The following is a 16,635-nucleotide window of genomic DNA, read 5'->3' on the forward strand; positions in this document are numbered from 1 at the left end:
GAAAGAGGCATAATAGACCCAAAAAATGAAGGAGGGGAGGAAGAGGGGGTTGAAAGATCGTCTTTCTCAGTGCAACAGTTTTACCTAGAAGAACCTCCACCTCATTGAGAGGTGGTCTGGATTGAGGTGTGAGAATTAGAAACAGCAAATGTTATTTGTATTTATTTGAGAGAACTGTGGAAGCTCTGCAGTCCGCCTGCAGTGACCTCAGTGTAAGGAAGGACAAGGTAATGTCAGTTGCCATGTATAACCTCAAACTCAGGTCGGCACCTTATATAGAGACCAAATTGCCAAGTTCGACTATAGAAATGAAGCCACGTCTACCTACAATCTGGGCTGTGAAGATCGGGAATTTCTGTAGAATTAATCTTTGAAAATTAAAGACATTTAATAATGTCATGGTTCCGAGCTTTAGAAAGATGTCAGTGGCAATTTTGGGGGGGTGTGTGTGCAAGACTCCCAGTACTGAAGTATATATGTTGCAGACTGTTGGGAACAAGCGTCTTTGGAGCCCTGAAATACTGCTGGGGGCGCATCTGACGACTACTCCTGACCTTCCTGGAGGTTTCTAGAAAAGAGGGACTCAACCTCAGACCCTTGCAGATATTATTTCCCACCTCAGTGCTAACGTGACGGCTGTTCCATCCAGCATTTGTTGAGCACTTAGCCCTGCAGCAGTTGGGGGAGCGGTATACAAAGAGCAACACAGTCCGTTTCACACCAAAATAAATAAAAATTTTAAAATGTAGTTGCTTGGGAAAACAGGTAAAGAAAGGAAGTTAAGAACCAGAGTATACAATAGTGTGCGTTGACTCATACAGCAGTAAGCACAGTAAGATTAGAGCAGGGAGAGAAAAAAAGGTAGGACAGCGACAGGGATTAAGTCAAAAGGAAGTGGGTTTTGAAGCACGTTTTGCAAGACAAACAGAAGGAGCTGTATAAGGTTATACTCTGGGTAGGCATAAACGTGCCCTGAGTTTTTGGAGGCTGTCACATTTAAACCCAATTCGGTGTGACTAACCCTTGACTGGCCCAATACAGACAACGACAAGTGTCTTCTGCCCCATCCACGGACTTCCTAACCTACAGCCCCGGTCACCACCTGCCAAACGACTTCCGCAAAGGCACGGCGGGCCACGGGGTCTCTCCGCTTGGGCTGGTAGCCTCTTCAGAAGCCCAATCCGGGGCTCTTGGAGGGGGCGCCGCCTTCCGCTGATCCCCTTCCTGTTTGGGCGTCGGCGAGCTGTGAAGCCAATGAGGCCGCAGTAACGTGGCAGCCACCCACGAGCCCGCGTCTTCGCCCGCCCAGTCGGCGAGCCGGGCTCCGCCCCCCCAGGGGGAGCTACCATCTGGCGCCCAACCAGAGGGGGAAATGGGGCCTGCCTCCCGCTAGGAGGCCTGCAGGAGCCCCGGTTTCCCCCGGCTGCGCTCGGTGGAGGCGCCGGGCCCACGTCGCCGCGCCCCTACCCTCTTCCAGCGTCCGCAGCCCGGGCCGCGCTAGCTTCGCCCGGTGGATGCTGCGCTTCTCGGAGCGGAACATGAAGGTGCTCTTCGTCGCCGCCCTCATCGTGGGCTCCGTCCTCTTCCTGCTGCTGCCTGGACCTTCTGCTGCAGATGAGAAGAAGAAGGGGCCCAAAGTCACTGCTAAGGTTCAGCCTCCCGTCTCCAGACCTGCCTGGCGAGGCCTGCCCTCCGCCGCCTGGGTTCCGGCCTTGGCGCTTCTGGTCACACATGTCCGAGGCATTTCGGGTCCCGGAGCTCGGGCCTGGGCGTCCTCGGCTTTGGCTCTGCCCCTCCCTAGTTTCCCTGTCGTGACCTCTTGGCGCCTGGGCCGTCCTCCCCCATTCAGACCGGAGAATGACCCGGATCCTCCCCGAGAGCCCAGCCCAGACCCAGGCGTTGGCGCCCAGGATGCCCAGCTGGGGCCGGCATTGCAGACTCAGAGCCGTCTATTTGCAGATACCCCACAGTGCTGAGGAAATGGTGAAAGATCACGTCTGCCAAATTGCCAGTCTTTTCTCTACGTAGGCCAGATTTTAGCCATTTCACATACAGAGCACAGCAATGTAATAGTTTACACCTGAGTGGTGTGCTTAGGCTCCCGTCTTTATGGTGTTTTGATGTTAAGTTTTAGAATCTGGGCCCATTATTTATTTAGAGCAAAGGTTGTTACCCTGTAGTCTAAGGAGAGTGTAAACAAACATATGGAGCTTTCATTAGATTCTCATGGGGTTTTTGTCGCCACCAAAATCAGATTCAGAAACACTGCTCTTAAAATATGGGTCTGTTTTCTTTCCCATCCTCCGGGTAGCTTCTTGGGCCCTCAGTTCCCTTGGAAGGACCCTTTTAAGAGGCTCAGTTTGAAATGGTCTTTTTCCTCAGGTGTACTTTGACTTGCGAATTGGAGATGAAGATATAGGCCGGGTGGTCATCGGTCTCTTTGGAAAAACTGTTCCAAAAACTGTGGATAATTTTGTGGCCTTGGCTACAGGAGAGGTAAGTGGCTAGAGCGGAGGTAGCCAAGCTCACAGGCAGCGGAGTTGGCAAGTAGGGCTGGCGGCAAACTGAACTGCAGAGCGTGGCCCACCCATAGCAGTGGCCGTCACGGAGTACCAGCTGTGCCCTCTGGCACTGGGAACCCAGTGTTATCATATTATCATATCTTCTGAGTTTTTTATTTATTTATTATTTATTTATTTATTTTTGGCTGTGTTGGGTCTTCGTTTCTGTGCGAGGGCTTTCTCTAGTTGCGGCAAGCGGGGGCCACTCTTCATCGCGGTGCGCGGGCCTCTCACTATCGCGGCCTCTCTTGTTGCGGAGCACAGGCTCCAGACGCGCAGGCTCAGTAGTTGTGGCACACGGGCCCAGTTGCTCCGCGGCATGTGGGATCTTCCCAGACCAGGGCTCGAACCCGTGTCCCCTGCATTGGCAGGCAGATTCTCAACCACTGCGCCACCAGGGAAGCCCCCTTCTGAGTTTTTTTAAACTAAATCCAGAATTAGAAATTTTTTTTCTTTTTTTGAGAAAATTTTTCATCTTTGAGACATTGCAGTAACCAGAGAAAACATCCAGGGAGACTAGTTTGTGGTCTCTGCACCAGAGTGAGGGGCCCAGAGCTTTCCAGGTTTTAAGGAAATGAATGCCCCATTTAAGAAAGTCTGCATTCCAACTTCCCATTGGGTCAGCAGGTAACTTTTTTTTTTTTTTTTCGGTCAGTTTTCTTCTCTTCCTATGATTAGATTAGGAAAAAACGAGAGGGGAAAGGTGGAGGCATTGTGTATGAAGTAGAATTGTATAAAGGCAGAGGAAATGTGCAGTCTTACAGCCTTTCCTGGATCTGTGTGCTCCAGGCTTGGCCTTTGATAACTGGTCACCCAGTGGCACGTTGAAGGATGAATCTGCCAGCAGAGGTTTCTCTTCTGTGAGCAGTTGTTGTGGGCTGGGTTCCTGCAGGGCCTATTTAATGTCTGCCTGGTGCCTCATGCCACCTCCTCACCTTCTCATCCCTTTTTCTAGAAAGGATTTGGCTACAAAGACAGCAAATTCCATCGTGTGATCAAGGACTTCATGATCCAGGGTGGAGACTTCACTCGGGGAGATGGCACTGGAGGTAACCTCAAATCCTCTGGGCAGAGGGGTCTGTCAGTGCAGCCCCCAAGGTGGGAGGGCCAGGGAACCCAGTACAAAGGAGAGGGAGGAATGGGTTTCAGGTGGACATAAGAGAATCTTGCGCAGCTGGCAGACCAGCTGACCCAGGCCTACAGCCTCGGTGACTTGCCTCGGAGTACGTCCTGCGGGGAGGGGAGCAAAGTGAAACACCTGTAGGTGATTCTAGGTCAGGCATGCAAAGCTTGTGTGGGCGGCCTTGGAAGCCCCAGCAAGGGTGGGAGAAATTGCTTTCCTTGGCGGTCTCCCCCCAGAGACCACTTGGCAAGAGCTGCCAGTCCCACCTGCGCGACTTTTACAGTAGGACAGACAGACAGCCTGGACTAACCAACAGGTCTCACCACACTTGGGTGCACAGCCTGCTGTTCCTTTAGACCGCAGCTGCAGCTCACCCCACCGATCAGTATTTACTGGGCCAGGCTCTGTGGTGGGTGCTGAGGATGCAAAAACCAGTGGGACAGCAACTCCCTTTCACTTCCAACACCTGAAGAGTCACAAATGGGCTGTACACAGCTTTTAGGGCTCGGGCTCTGTCCTCAAGTGGTTTGTCGTCGAGGTGGGAAGAAAGAGGAGAAAACACTATGAAAGGGACATAATACAAGATGTAAGTCATAGCTAGCTGGACGACAAAGACAAAGCAGACGTGATACAAAAGCACTGTCATCATGGAGTCACACAGTTGGGTGTCTGCCACCTTCTTGCTTTGTGACCTCAGGCAAGTGAGTCCTCTGAACCTCAGTTTCCTCTTCTGTAGAGTAAGTGGTAAGAGTTGTGGGTGCTGGGAGGGTGAGGTGAGATGTTGAGCGCGTAGTGCCCAGCGAGTGGTAAGTAAAGTCAGCCGTCGTCAAAGTGCTGACAAGTAAAGGACTCACTTTGCGCCAAGGTGATCAGGAAATGGCCTCGTAAACGTGAGGACAGATTTGAGCGGGGACAGATCTGGCTGGGGAGAATTTGAATGGGCAGGGAAGAGGCAGGGTTAAGGCGTGAGCTCAGGTCTGGTCTGCGGCAGGAGCTTGGCCAAAGGTGGGGTCAGGAGGTTGGAAGTGAAGCTCCCACCGGGAGCCCAGAGTGGCGGGCCGCGGCCAGGCTAGGGACCCAGGGCTTTGTCCTCCACGGAGTGAGGATCCGCTGAAGACTTGAATGGGAGCAAGGCCTGTGATCGCAAAGGAGTTTGAGGGATAATAATGGGGCAGATTCAGGACATGGACACAGGAGAAGCAGACTGGCAGGGGCGTTGGTGCAGCTGCCCCTGCGTCGGGCGATGTGGGCCTGAACCCAGGGAGGATACCTAGTGGGTAAGAGCAGAGATTCGAGAGCCAGACCACCTTGGTTTGAATTCCAGCTCTGCTACTTCCCAGCTGGGGTACCTTTAACCTCTGTACCTCAGTTTCTTCATCTTTGAAATGGGGCTCTTAGCTCCTGCCTCATAGGGTGGGTTTTTTGTTTCACATGCTTGCACCAGCCCTCTGGCACACTGTTCCCACTCTGAGCATTAGCCGTGATTGCAGCGGGGATAGCAGGAATGGGAAAAAAGGATGACTCCATGATGGGGGTGAGGACAACATTGACAATGTGCGGAGGAAACAAATGTCAAAAGAATAACCGAAGTCTGGAGAGAAAGCTGACAAAGTATGTTGAGTTTAAAACCTTCACTATCCATTTAAGTTTGGGACTCCTTGTATCTTGGGAAAGCAATTGGAGCTAAGGATATAGATTTGGGGATTTTCTGGATAGCAGCAGTAGTTGAAACCCTGCAGTTCACTGAGATGTACAAAGAGGATTGTCACATGGGAATCCTCTTTTTTTTAAAAAAAAAACCAAAAGAGTTGACAGTTTTATTTTCACATTTCACATTACAAATAAAAATTGTTTTTGGTCCCACTACTCCCCTCCAAAACTATTCTCTCTTTGATAGGAAGGGGGAACAAGTCTTCCTTGTCATGCTGTTAGAAAACACCCCAAGTCACAGCACCATGATCTCCTGGTGAAGTAGAACAAGTAATATAAAACTGATGTAAAGAGGCTCCCCAATCTCCTTATCTGTCTGGTTGAGTCCTTCCTGGCCCGGTCACTTTCAGACTTCCCACTTACTGTACAATCAGAAATACCTCCTTAGCATCAGTCTAGGACAGCTTCCCAACCTGGTTCCACTCTGCAGGAACCACAGGATGAAAATACGTGAATTGAGGAGGAAAAAAGGTTTCGTACGCAAATAAGTTTGAAAGGTGATGGGTAGAACAAAATGAAAATTACTTCTTTGTTGCTGGGTTTCTTGGGGCCTCTAGTGCACAGTGTAAATCTCTAGGAGAGGACAGGGACAAAGAAGGGTGCAGTATTTCTCCTGGAACCAGCCTTGGGAACTTAGGTTAGGATCTCTGGAATGGGGTAGAGATCCTCTCTCGGCTCCACTATCTTGTACGCTGGCCCCAGACCCTCCACAGACAGACACAGTACACACACACTCAGAGCCACCTTTTATTTGGGTTCATGCGTTGATAAGAGGCTCTTGACTTTCCAGAACTCAAATGGCGGCCCCTCTCTTTTGCTTCTCTCTGCCCCTCCCCACTCATCTCTCTTCCTGCTTTGGAGTGTCCTCAGTATCTTTTGTGCTCTTAGGAAGAAAAGCTGGTCAGCCACAGCAGTCCTCCTTTTCTGGAGGGTTCTTACCTCCCCTGCACCCTGCACAGCACCTCCCTCCACTAAAGTCCCCATGGCAGGCCTCTCAGGCCACAGCCAAGGTAGTTTTTAATATGTGCCTTATTTGAAAGTCATAAAATTATATTCTCAAAGTAATCATCGTGTGAGCTATGCACTAAATCACCCCGGCCTCATGCCCCACTTGGGCTGTCAGCATGGTTTGGCTCCAGGGCCCAAGGGTAGGAAGGGAACAGCTTGTACGTCCTTGTACTCCACTGGAGCCTGGCCTGGCACGGGGGACAGGTTCAGCCTCTGGAATCCTCGCCCCAAAGATCTGCTTCGTTGGGGCTCCCCCAGCTCCCCTGACCTACTCTTTCTTCCCAGGGAAGAGCATCTACGGCGAACGCTTCCCTGATGAGAACTTCAAGCTGAAACACTACGGCCCCGGCTGGGTAAGCATGGCCAACGCAGGCAAAGACACCAACGGCTCCCAGTTCTTCATCACGACGGTCAAGACAGCCTGGTTAGATGGCAAGCATGTCGTGTTCGGCAAAGTTCTAGAGGGCATGGTAAGTTTGCGGGGGAGGGACTAACCCTAGGCAACCCTGACCAGGGATCTGACACAGACCCCAGGGCAGGAGATCCATATATTTTATCCCTTTCCCAGAAGGGAATGTACAGATTCTGACCAGTGTTTATTTCTACAAACCTGGGGGGAATTGAGACTAAACAGCCTCTCTCTCTATGCCCCTGAATTCTTTTTTGTTTTTTTTTTTTGGTCACGCTGTCTAGCGTGCGGAATCTTAGTTCCCTGACCAGGGATCGAACCCGTGCCTCCTGTCGCGGAAGCCCAGAGTCTTAACCACTGGGCCGCCAGGGAAGTCCTGCCTCCAAGTTCTAAATCCCTGCAGGCCCCAGGCAGAGGCCGGCCAGGAGGTCTCGGTGAGGCTGCACAATTGAGGACCCTCCATCCCGTCACTCAGTCAGGCATGTCCTGGCACCACCGTCGGTTGTACAGGACCCAGCCGAACACGCTGTCCCGGAGAAGCCACTTGGCACCCTCTCCCCAGCCTCCCCCCACGCCCTCACCCCTAGCCCAGCCTGGGTCATACTTCAGAGGATCGAAACTACTGCATCCTCCTGTTGTCAAAGCTGGGTTCCTTGCCCTGGGCTGGCGCCCGGCCACAATGCCCTTAGGATTTTGGTGCCTCATGGTTTGTACAGGTCACCTGCGGGTTTCAGCCCTTGCGGCCGCACGCTGGGGCCCGTCTCCCTCGACCGGCAGACCACCTGACACTCTGCCTTCCTCCCCAGGATGTAGTGCGTAAGGTGGAGAGCACCAAGACAGACGGTCGGGACAGGCCTCTGAAGGACGTGACGATCGCAGACTGTGGCAAGATCGAAGTGGAGAAGCCCTTCGCCATCGCCAAGGAGTAGGGCCCCAGGGACCTCTTCTCTTTGAGCGACTGTCTGTGTGGCCCTGTTGCCCTCCTGGGGGTGAAGACAGCCCGCCACAGGGCTCCATGCTGCACTGGCCCTAGTGCTGGCGTCTGATGGAGTGGACCCCTCCCCTCACATTCCGCGGGCCCGCGGGCCCAGTTTTGTAACAAACTCCTACCAACACTGACCGATTAAAAAAAAGGTGTTTTTTTTATAATCTGCGTATGGGCTGGGTTCTGCGGCCTGCGGCACCCCCCGACCCCAAGTCCAGTGCCAGCCTGTCTGGGGCTCCTGTGGCAGTGGTGCCTGCCCCCTCCTTGGGTTCCGGCCTGAACCCTTTCCCTCCAGAAATGCTCCAGAAATGAGGGAGAGATGAACACAAACCAGACATTTCCAACTGGCCACACAAGTCTGGGAGGGCAGGGGGAAACATCTGAACATTCACAAAAAAATGTGCTACACACAAAACGTCAAGCAGGAGCTTTTGCCCCTTGCTTCTGAACTTGGCTAGCCACTGTGCCTCAGCCTTTGCATGTCCCTGCCCCGCCCCACCTTTCTCCTGATGTAGGTAAAGGAATACACCTGCACCTTTTCATAGCCCACCTCCAAACTGGTGGGCTATGAACATTCTAAAGGAATTCTCCCTCTCCCTTTATTCCCTATCCTCTGTTGTCCCTACCTTGGCCCCTGGGCTCTAGGAGTGCAGGATTCTACCACCTCAGATACCAGTGCAGCTGAGTTCTGAGCCTGGAGGGGTGGAGGGTGGTGAGTCCTGGGTCCAGGCCAAGGCTGACCCAGCCCATGTCCCTTTCATAGGACTGAGGTACATGACTGTCCTGGCAGGTGGCCTAAAGCCCTCTGGACTGGTCAGGGCATTGGTGGCACTGGAGCAGGGTGACAGGCAGCCTCTGGCTGGGCTTTAGCTGTGCTGGCGCTGAAGCCATAGAGGCCCTGGAGCACACCATTCACCACCACGTTGGGCAGAGGCTCTAGGACAGAAGGAAAACGGGAGTAAGGGGTGGGGGCTTCAAGGCAAGAGGAGGTGGGGTGGGTCTGGCTGCAGGCCTGCAGCTCCCTGAGCTCCTGCTCATAGGCTCAGCACCCCCTGTTCCCTGAGAACTGCGGTCCCTGCCAAGGCAGCAGGTAGCAGCTGGCCACCTCAAATGGGGCCTTGGCATTCCCAGCTCACATTCTGTTCACATCTTGGTAAAGCTAGGCTGGTAAGGAATGGAGACCAGGGGAGCCAAGCTCATTTCACCATGTCTACTTCCTGGAGGAAAATACAAAGCAGGCTACATGGGCACAGGAACAGCAGGGAGGTGTGGCCCCAAAGGAGGGCAGTAGGAGGGGATGCTGCCTAGGGGTCCTGGGAGCTGAGAAATATCAAGTTCACCCTCACTCCCACCCTGGTACCTGGGCCCTAAATGTGGATTATGGGTCAGAGGCACCTCCTCACCTGGGGATGGGATGCAAATATAAGGATCCACGCAGAAGCTGATAACAGGCCGGTGGTACAGCTGTGAGCTAGGAAGAAAAGGGGTCATGAACAGTGGAGGGGGAAACAGAGAAAAGTCTCAGATTGGGTGGAGACTAAGGACTGAGATCACCAAGGACCCACAGAGGAAAAGTGGGAAGTGGGCTCAGGAGGCAACAACATGAAAACCTGGACCACGGGGACAGGCCAGAGACTTCAGGCCCTGGCATATGGCCACGAGGGGGCAGCAGGGACCCAGTGCAGACAGGGACTTTGACTTGCCTGCTGTTGCCTGGCAGGAACTCCCCCAGGGTGCTGAAAAGAAGAGAGAGGCTGTGAGCTGCCTGGGGGATGCCCGGGGGGAGCGTGTGGCAGGGGTGGAGATGCGGAAGCCCAGAATTTCACCTCCCAGGGGACTGCTGCTTCTATTTGTAACAAACTCAGCTCCGGAGGCAGCTGAGGTAGCCAAGGCTCTTCAGAAAACAGCCCCTCCACCGGGGTCAAGAAAGCCTACTGGGGAGGTTGTGTCTCAAAGAGGAAGAACCAGGCTAGGGCCTGGCAGATACAAGAAGGAAAGGGGCTTGGCCTCTAAAACCTTTCCTCACCTGCTGGCTGCACAGAGCCCCTGTCCCCACAACACTGGGGCCCCTCTCATGCCAAGCGCCTCTAGGGATGCTCACCCCCAGCTGCTGGCCTTGGGGACTATGGGCAAGTGGCGAAGACTCAGGAATTCCAGTAGTTCCTTGGGCACATCCTGGTTCAAGTATAGGATGCCCTGGAGAAAAGAAGAGAGGCAACCTGTAATCAGATTCAGCTGTGTAATACGCAGAGCCTGGTGCAAAATGAAAACGTGTGGGCCCTTCCAAAATGATAAAGAATTTCAAGACAGCCAAAGCAGAGCATTAAACCAAGCTAGGGCCCTTCTGGGCACTGGCCGTGGGTGACTACACAGATTGGCCCATGAAGCCAGCCTGGCCTGCAATTGGGCATAACCGTGTGGGAGAGGGGGGGAAGGGTCTCCACCCTTATCATGAGGGCAGCACAGGATCTCACCCTGGAGGAAAAGAGAGCTAGCCTTCATTTAACTGGGACTACCTGCCTCCTGGTTACCTCACTCAATCCTACCAATTCAGAGAGGGATGAAGTACTAGAACATGGCCAAAATGTAGGTCTCCCTCACCCCATGCCCCCGCACCTGGATATAGGCCTCCAAGCTCTGCCGCCGCTGCTCCAGTCCTCTGGTCCTCCAGTTGGGCAGGCGTTTCGAGGGGAAGTCGGGCACTTTGGACAGTTTCTTGATCTGCCAGGAGGTTACCGCGGTGCGATCACAGCATCCCGACTGAGCCCTCAAGCTCACTTCATCCTAGCCAAGAGCCCTCCCCAGTCCTCCCTGCCACCCACACCCCCAAACTTCAGGCTGTACCCTGAGACACGCCCGCGTGGTGAGTAGTGGTTGGGACAAGGGCGAGAGGAGCCCCCAACACCCCCGTCCGCCCCCAAGACGCCCGACGCCAGACCGGCCGCGCAGGCGCACGGGCAGCACGTGGGGACCTGCCCCTTCGCGCCCATTCCGCAGCCCGCAGGGAGGTCTGTGCGCACGACCTGAGCTCTCTAGGGCCCGGTAATGGGGGTGGCAGAGACTGGGGCCCGCCAGCTCGTCTGCCTGCCTCTCAGGGCTTGGGAAGGAGCCGGGCCGGGGTCTGTCTGTCGGTGGTGGGCGCAGCCTCACCCGTTTGTGCAGCGCGTGGAACTCGCTGTAGCGCCTCTGCACGGTGTGTCTGCGCCCGTGGCACAGCACCTCCACTCGGAACACCTGGCGGGCGCGGGAGGGCAGCCGGGTGCGCGTGAGGCCCGGCGGGTAGGTGCAGCAGGACCGGCTCCCGGCGACGCGCCCACCCTCCGCCCTCAGAGGCACAAAGCGGCCTGGGAGCGCCAGGGAGCGCTGCTCTCCAGGGACCCTCCCACGTCCCCACACACTTGGGGACTCTGCTCCGTGCAGTCAGTCCCTCAGGAGCCGGGACCGCCGTCGGAGGGGCTGGCAAGTCAGAGCGGCCCAGAGACCCTCGGCAGAGTGTCCCCAGACGGCCTGGGCCGCCGCGCTCAGACCCCGAGCATTCGACGCAGGGAAATCCGGCGGGTCCCCGCGCCCCTTCCCATCCACTGCCCCCACTCACCATGTGGCGTTTCTCGGGGCTCTGCCGGGTCCCCTCGGCCTCGGGCCCCACCGACGGGATGCGAACTTCCAGCATCCACACGCCGCTGGCAGCCGAACTCTCCGCGCTCTGACCAGAGACCGCGGCAGCGCCGGCCCCGCCTCCTCGTGCCTGCGGGCCTCGCCCCCACGTTGGCCCCGCCCCGGGCGTTCCCCAGCGCCGCCGGGTCCTGCAAGGGGCTGATTAGGCTGTAACCAGATGGCGCAAGGCGGGCGCCGCCCACTGAGGCTAGTGGGGCCGCAGTGCGTGGAGACCCTTCGGCAGAGAGCCATCTGTTTGTCAACGTGTCCACATTCACCGAGTCCCCAGTGATTGACAGGAATGCGGGAGAGCCAAATTTCACCTGCTCTTATTTGAGCGCCTGCTAAGGACTGTAAGCCCCTGTGGGCGCTGGGCAAGGAGGGAGGCTGGGCCCAGATCAACCAGGGGCGTTCCTTGAGTTCCTCACACCCTTGCCCAGGACCAGGCTGCACCCCCATCTCCTTCCCTCCACCTTCAACGTGGACCCTGGGAGCGCGGCCTGGGGTAAAGCTTGGACACACTCTGGCTTTGATGTCCCCCTTCCCCCAGCATTCGTAGGCCCCATTCATTCATCTTTTAAAAAAATATTTATTTATTTATTTGGCTGCATCTGGTCTTTTTGCGGCAGGCAGGCTCTTTGTTGCAGCGCGTGGGCTTCTCTCTAGTTGTGGCACGTGGGCTCTAGAGCGCACGGGCTCATTAGTTGCAGCACACGGGCTCTCTAGTTGTGGAGTGTGGGCTTAGTTGCCCCGCGGCCCGTGGGATCTTAGTTCCCAGACCAGGGATCAAACCCACCTCCCCTGCACTGGAAGACGGATTCTTAACCATTGGACCACCAGGGAAGTCCCCATTCATTCATTTTTAAAATCCATTCCTCCATTTCAGTCATCTTTCAGCCCAAACCTTCATCAGGCGGAGGAGAGGCAGTGTAGGGACAGAGGCTCTGCTTCAGCGGTCAGACAGCTTGTGTTTCCCCAACTGTGTAGATCTGTGCTCATCTGCAAAACTGAGATAATATGCCTCCTTCAGGAGAGTGTACGAAAACTGAGTGAGATAATCCCTGCTAAGCCCTCAGCAGAGTAGGTATTAGAACAATGGCAGTTTGTGGGCTCATCCTGGAGAGGTGGGTGATGTTGGTATGCAGGGCAATGGATGGGGAAGAGAGACTGTGGGAGGTGGCACTAGGCTGCCCTTGCCCACTCTTCTGGCAGAGTCTTTCTGGGTCTGTGGCGGGATTTAATCCAGAACTCTCTCACCTCCTGTGCGAGGAGAGGATTCTGCTCCCACCTCTCAGTGCTCTTCCCCAACCCGTATAAGGGAGCTTTCTCATTCAGCACGAGCCTCCACTCCACTGTCTCCTCCCCAGATAGTAGTCTTGGGGGGCAGTGGAGGAAGGTGAGGCCCCTGCCTCCCAGAGCTCACCCCAGCAGAAAGCTTGATGGTGGGAAGGAGCAAGCAGAGAACCTGTTGTAGGAGCTGGGGTTGGGGGACCACTGACTCCCTCCCTCCCTTGCTAGTGCAGAGGTGTTTCGGAGCTGGAGCAGAAACTCCCCATTGCCAGCTCTGCCCCCAGAGAGAGGCTGAGAGGATGACCCCATAAGGGGGCAAGCAGGTCTCACCAATACTATGTTCCACACTTTCCCCCCGCCAAATTCCATCTCACAGGGGCCTCAGAATCAGGAAGCTGAAACCTCCTGGAAGGGAAACAATCCACCATGAGGAGAAGTGCTGGTGTTTCATTACCTCCCTTGTTCTCTAGAGCCCCATCAGTCAGGGGCCCTGCTCTCCTTGTCTGCTGTTCAGGGAGTTCTCTTCTAGGACCCTCAAACCTCTAAACTTCTTGGTCACCCATCCTAATGAAGGTCTGCCCTCTGTCTCTATTCCTACCACCCAGAACACTGCCACATCTTCTAATGGATCTCTCTTGTTTTTCCTTGCCTCTCTCCCTCATACAAGGTCTATCTACTCTCTACCTAGTAGCACAGACTGTCAAGGCATCTGCTTAAAACCGTCCAAAGGCTTCACATTGTGCTTAAAACAAAACCCGCCCTCCCCACCACAGTCTACACAGCTCTAAATGACCCAGCCCATCTCTCATTTTCTCTCCTCCCCTCTCATGCATGGGGCTCCAGCCACAGCGACATTCTTCCAGTTCTTCAAACCTAACCAACTCTTTTTGCCTCAGGACATTTATACTCACTGTTTCATCTCCCTGAAACACTTTTTTTTTTTTAGAAGGTTTGGTTTTTTTTTTTTAATTTTTAAATTTTATTTATTTATTTTTGGCTGCATTGGGTCTTCATTGCTGCGTGCGGGCTTTCTCTAGTTGCGGCGAGCGGGGGCTACTTTCCGTTGCCGTGCGCAGGCTTCTCATTGTGGTGGCTTCTCTTGTTGTGGAGCACGGGCTCCAGGCACGTGGGCTTCAGTAGTTGTGGTGCGCGGACTCAGTAGTTGTGGCTCGTGGGCCCCAGAGCACAGGCTCAGTAGTTGTGGCGCACGGGCTTAGTTGCTCTGCGGCATGTGGGATCTTCCCGGACCAGGGATCAAACCCGTGTCCCCTACATTGGCAGGTGGATTCTTAACCACTGTGCCACCAGGGAACCCCTCCCTGCAACACTTTTTCCTGACTCTTCACCTGGTGGGCTTTGCCTAAAACTTCTAATTCTTAGCCTAAAACTCACCTTCTCAAAGACACCTTCCTTCCTGACCATCCTATCATAGCACCTTGTCTCTGCACTCATTCCAATATTACTGTTACTGTTTGTTTATTGTTTCTCCCTGGTGTCCCCAACTTGGCCCCCAGACTCAGTACTAGTGAGCCAGGGACATGGTCTCTTGTCAGGGGTTTGCCACCATGGGGCCAAGCATGTAGTAGATGCTCAAAAGAAGCATTGTTGATTGAGAGACTGTATGAATTAATGGGGGAGGGGGATGTTGGGAAAACGCTAGGGTGAGGAGGGAAGGCCTGGGAAAGAGGCAGGAAGGGAGCAGGGTTGCTGAAGGGTTACAGGAAGGCCTGCAGAGGGATAACAACAGAAATCCTCTTCCTACCTTCAGAGTTAGACTCTTATCTCTCTCTCTCTCTCTCTCTCTCTGCGGACCATCATCCACCTCATTCACTTATTTGATTTTCAGCTGTTCCTGAGAAGTCTCAAATCAGTGGATTTTCATCCCCATTTATAGAGGGAGATTTGATGCACCTGACTTGTAAAACATTTGGTAGTAACCTGCAGCTCCTTATTCCACAGCATTTCATTCAGACCTGAGTGAAGATCCAAATGAAGAAAAACAAGATCCTTGACCTGGAGACATTTATGTCTTTGGGGAGATAAAACAACTTATGGAGAATATTTTCCTGTAAAGAGGAACACGTGACATGATGTACACTCCAAAGCAGTTATTACAGTCAAAGGAAAAGTTTGTTTTCTGTATACTTTAAACATTGGCCCTCTCAGTATGTGAACACTGATCTAAGTTCCAGTCTCAGATTATACGGCCCTAACAGGGGTTTTCCGAATGCATTCGCCTGGCGTGGAGTCTGACCCAGTGCGTTTTCCACAAGGTCGCTGGTGATGCTCATGCTCCTGGCTGGGGGCCACATCGTGAACACCTGTCTCTTGACGCCCACACCAGCCCCACCAGGGAGGGGGGCCATTCTCTGTACGTCTCTGTACAGACGTGGAGCCTGGAGATGAGGATCAAGGACCGAGCAGAGGGCAGGAAGGGCTGGGGGCAGAGGTGTCCCCCCCACCCCGACACACCCCCTCTCCCCGGCCGCCTGGTCGCCGGCGCGCAGGTGGGTTGGACCGCGTCTCCGCCCTGGCTCGGCCCTCGCCTTCCACTGACCTCACACAAAGCGCCTTTCACGGGCTCGGCTTCTACTGGGCGGCCGACGCTGCTCCGGAGGTTTGGTTAACCCCGTTAAGAAAACAGTTCCTGGGCCGCGGGCAGGCAGGGGGGTCGCCGCTGGGCACAGAGGCTGGATGCTTTCCCCTCCCCGCAGGCGGGCGGAGGCGGACTGACCTGGAACCCCAGCAACCCGGGGCAAGGCTGGGCCTGGACTGCTGGGATGGGGGGTGGAGGAGGCGGTTCTGGTCGCCAGGGCAACCTTTGACAACGCCCCGTGCCTCGCGTCCTTACCTGTACCACGGGGAGTTGTGTGTAGACTAAGTGACATCATGCTTCCAAAGTGTTTGGCATGGGGCCTGGCACACAAGAAATAAACATTAGCTATTCTTATTCGACTGAATTATACCAATTCGCTGTTTTTGCAGGCCAAAACTGTGGGGTTTTGCCAATTACATATGGTCCATCCAATATACTGTTAATGATTCATCTCTGAAACAACAAAAGCAAATTCTTCTATTCCTTTTTCAGTATCCTGAGGTTGCAAGGTTAGCTTAAAAACAAACAAACAAACATTAGTTACTCCAAGTACTAACTCTGTGATCAGGCTTTTCCTGATTTTCTCAATATTGTGCAACCAAAAACAGGTAAGAGAATGAATTAGAAGCAGAGGTTGGTGTAAATCAGCAACCGTCCTGTTCATCCTAACAGCCTCAGAGCACTTAACTGCTTAATAAGTACATCTTATAAATTTGAAATAATAATAATCAAATAAAAAATTTTATGTTGTGAATATTGGACTTTGGTGCAGATGTCTCAAAAATTAGTTCTGCTGCTACAACATTTTAAATTACTGAGCTAGTCTAAATTCATCATTTTATAGATGAGGAAACTGAGGTGTGAGAAAGGGAGAAGTGGGCTGTGGAAAGGGCTGTTAGGAAGGCACCTTTGACAAGCATGTCCTGCCTGAGCCCTGAGAGCAAAGTCTGACCCCGTTAGACTGGTGCCCGGCTTCTCAAGGCACAGGTAGGCTCCAGCCAGCAGTGTCAATCCTAGGAGCCTCTTGCCCAGAAGACAGAGGCAGCTCAGCTGCTTCAGACAACATGATGCAGGGCCAGAGCAGGGGGAGCTGCGGAGACCACTCCAGCCACCCGGTTTCAAGGCAGCACCTTCCCGGGGAGATTTTTCTGGCGCTACGACAACTCCTAACATCCCTTAGGGTGGTACGTCAGGGCACCAACCGATTGCCCCTCTGGTGCGCCCGCACCGGGGTTCAAGGAATAAAGACATGCTCAGGTACCCTCAAGTCACAGGAGTTTATCATGAAGGAAGCCGTGG

General features: G+C 54.0%; 2 protein-coding genes across 4 annotated transcripts; one reads left to right on the forward strand and one right to left on the reverse strand.

Moving 5' to 3' along the window:
- Positions 1-1,455: 1,455 nt before the first annotated feature.
- PPIB (peptidylprolyl isomerase B) lies at positions 1,456-7,960 on the forward strand. The gene is made up of 5 exons (XM_007165989.3): positions 1,456-1,649; positions 2,383-2,496; positions 3,517-3,610; positions 6,688-6,872; positions 7,618-7,960. Exons 1-5 carry the CDS (start codon positions 1,515-1,517, stop codon positions 7,738-7,740), a joined length of 651 nt encoding a protein of 216 aa, XP_007166051.1. The 5' UTR covers positions 1,456-1,514; the 3' UTR covers positions 7,741-7,960.
- On the reverse strand, positions 7,957-11,511 carry SNX22 (sorting nexin 22). Of its 3 annotated transcripts, XM_007165990.3 has the most exons (7): positions 11,392-11,511; positions 10,947-11,030; positions 10,413-10,517; positions 9,898-9,992; positions 9,500-9,532; positions 9,200-9,267; positions 7,957-8,732 (listed from the first exon to the last, which is right to left on the reverse strand). In XM_007165990.3, the coding sequence occupies exons 1-7, from the start codon at positions 11,464-11,466 to the stop codon at positions 8,611-8,613; spliced, it is 582 nt and encodes a 193-aa protein (XP_007166052.1). In that variant the 5' UTR covers positions 11,467-11,511; the 3' UTR covers positions 7,957-8,610. The 3 variants fall into 3 exon arrangements, with proteins under 3 accessions (XP_007166052.1, XP_007166054.1, XP_007166053.1); XM_007165992.3 differs by lacking the exon at positions 10,947-11,030; XM_007165991.3 differs by lacking the exon at positions 9,500-9,532.
- Between the last annotated feature and the right edge of the window lie 5,124 nt (positions 11,512-16,635).

This window comes from Balaenoptera acutorostrata, chromosome 3, assembly GCF_949987535.1.
Source record: "Balaenoptera acutorostrata chromosome 3, mBalAcu1.1, whole genome shotgun sequence".
Lineage (NCBI taxonomy): Eukaryota > Metazoa > Chordata > Mammalia > Artiodactyla > Balaenopteridae > Balaenoptera > Balaenoptera acutorostrata.

What these genes read in the sequence shown, in the direction of transcription:
- PPIB (XM_007165989.3), top strand. Translation starts at nt 1,515, where the DNA reads ATGCTGCGCTTCTCGGAGCGGAACATGAAGGTGCTCTTCGTCGCCGCC. An exon ending in TGGCCTTGGCTACAGGAGAG is followed by an intron (nt 2,497 to 3,516) that starts GTAAGTGGCTAG and finishes CCCTTTTTCTAG; the next exon opens with AAAGGATTTGGCTACAAAGA. An exon ending in TCGGGGAGATGGCACTGGAG is followed by an intron (nt 3,611 to 6,687) that starts GTAACCTCAAAT and finishes CTTTCTTCCCAG; the next exon opens with GGAAGAGCATCTACGGCGAA.
- SNX22 (XM_007165990.3), bottom strand. Translation starts at nt 11,466, where the DNA reads ATGCTGGAAGTTCGCATCCCGTCGGTGGGGCCCGAGGCCGAGGGGACC. An exon ending in GCCCCGAGAAACGCCACATG is followed by an intron (nt 11,031 to 11,391) that starts GTGAGTGGGGGC and finishes CGCGCCCGCCAG; the next exon opens with GTGTTCCGAGTGGAGGTGCT. An exon ending in TCCACGCGCTGCACAAACGG is followed by an intron (nt 10,518 to 10,946) that starts GTGAGGCTGCGC and finishes ACCTCCTGGCAG; the next exon opens with ATCAAGAAACTGTCCAAAGT.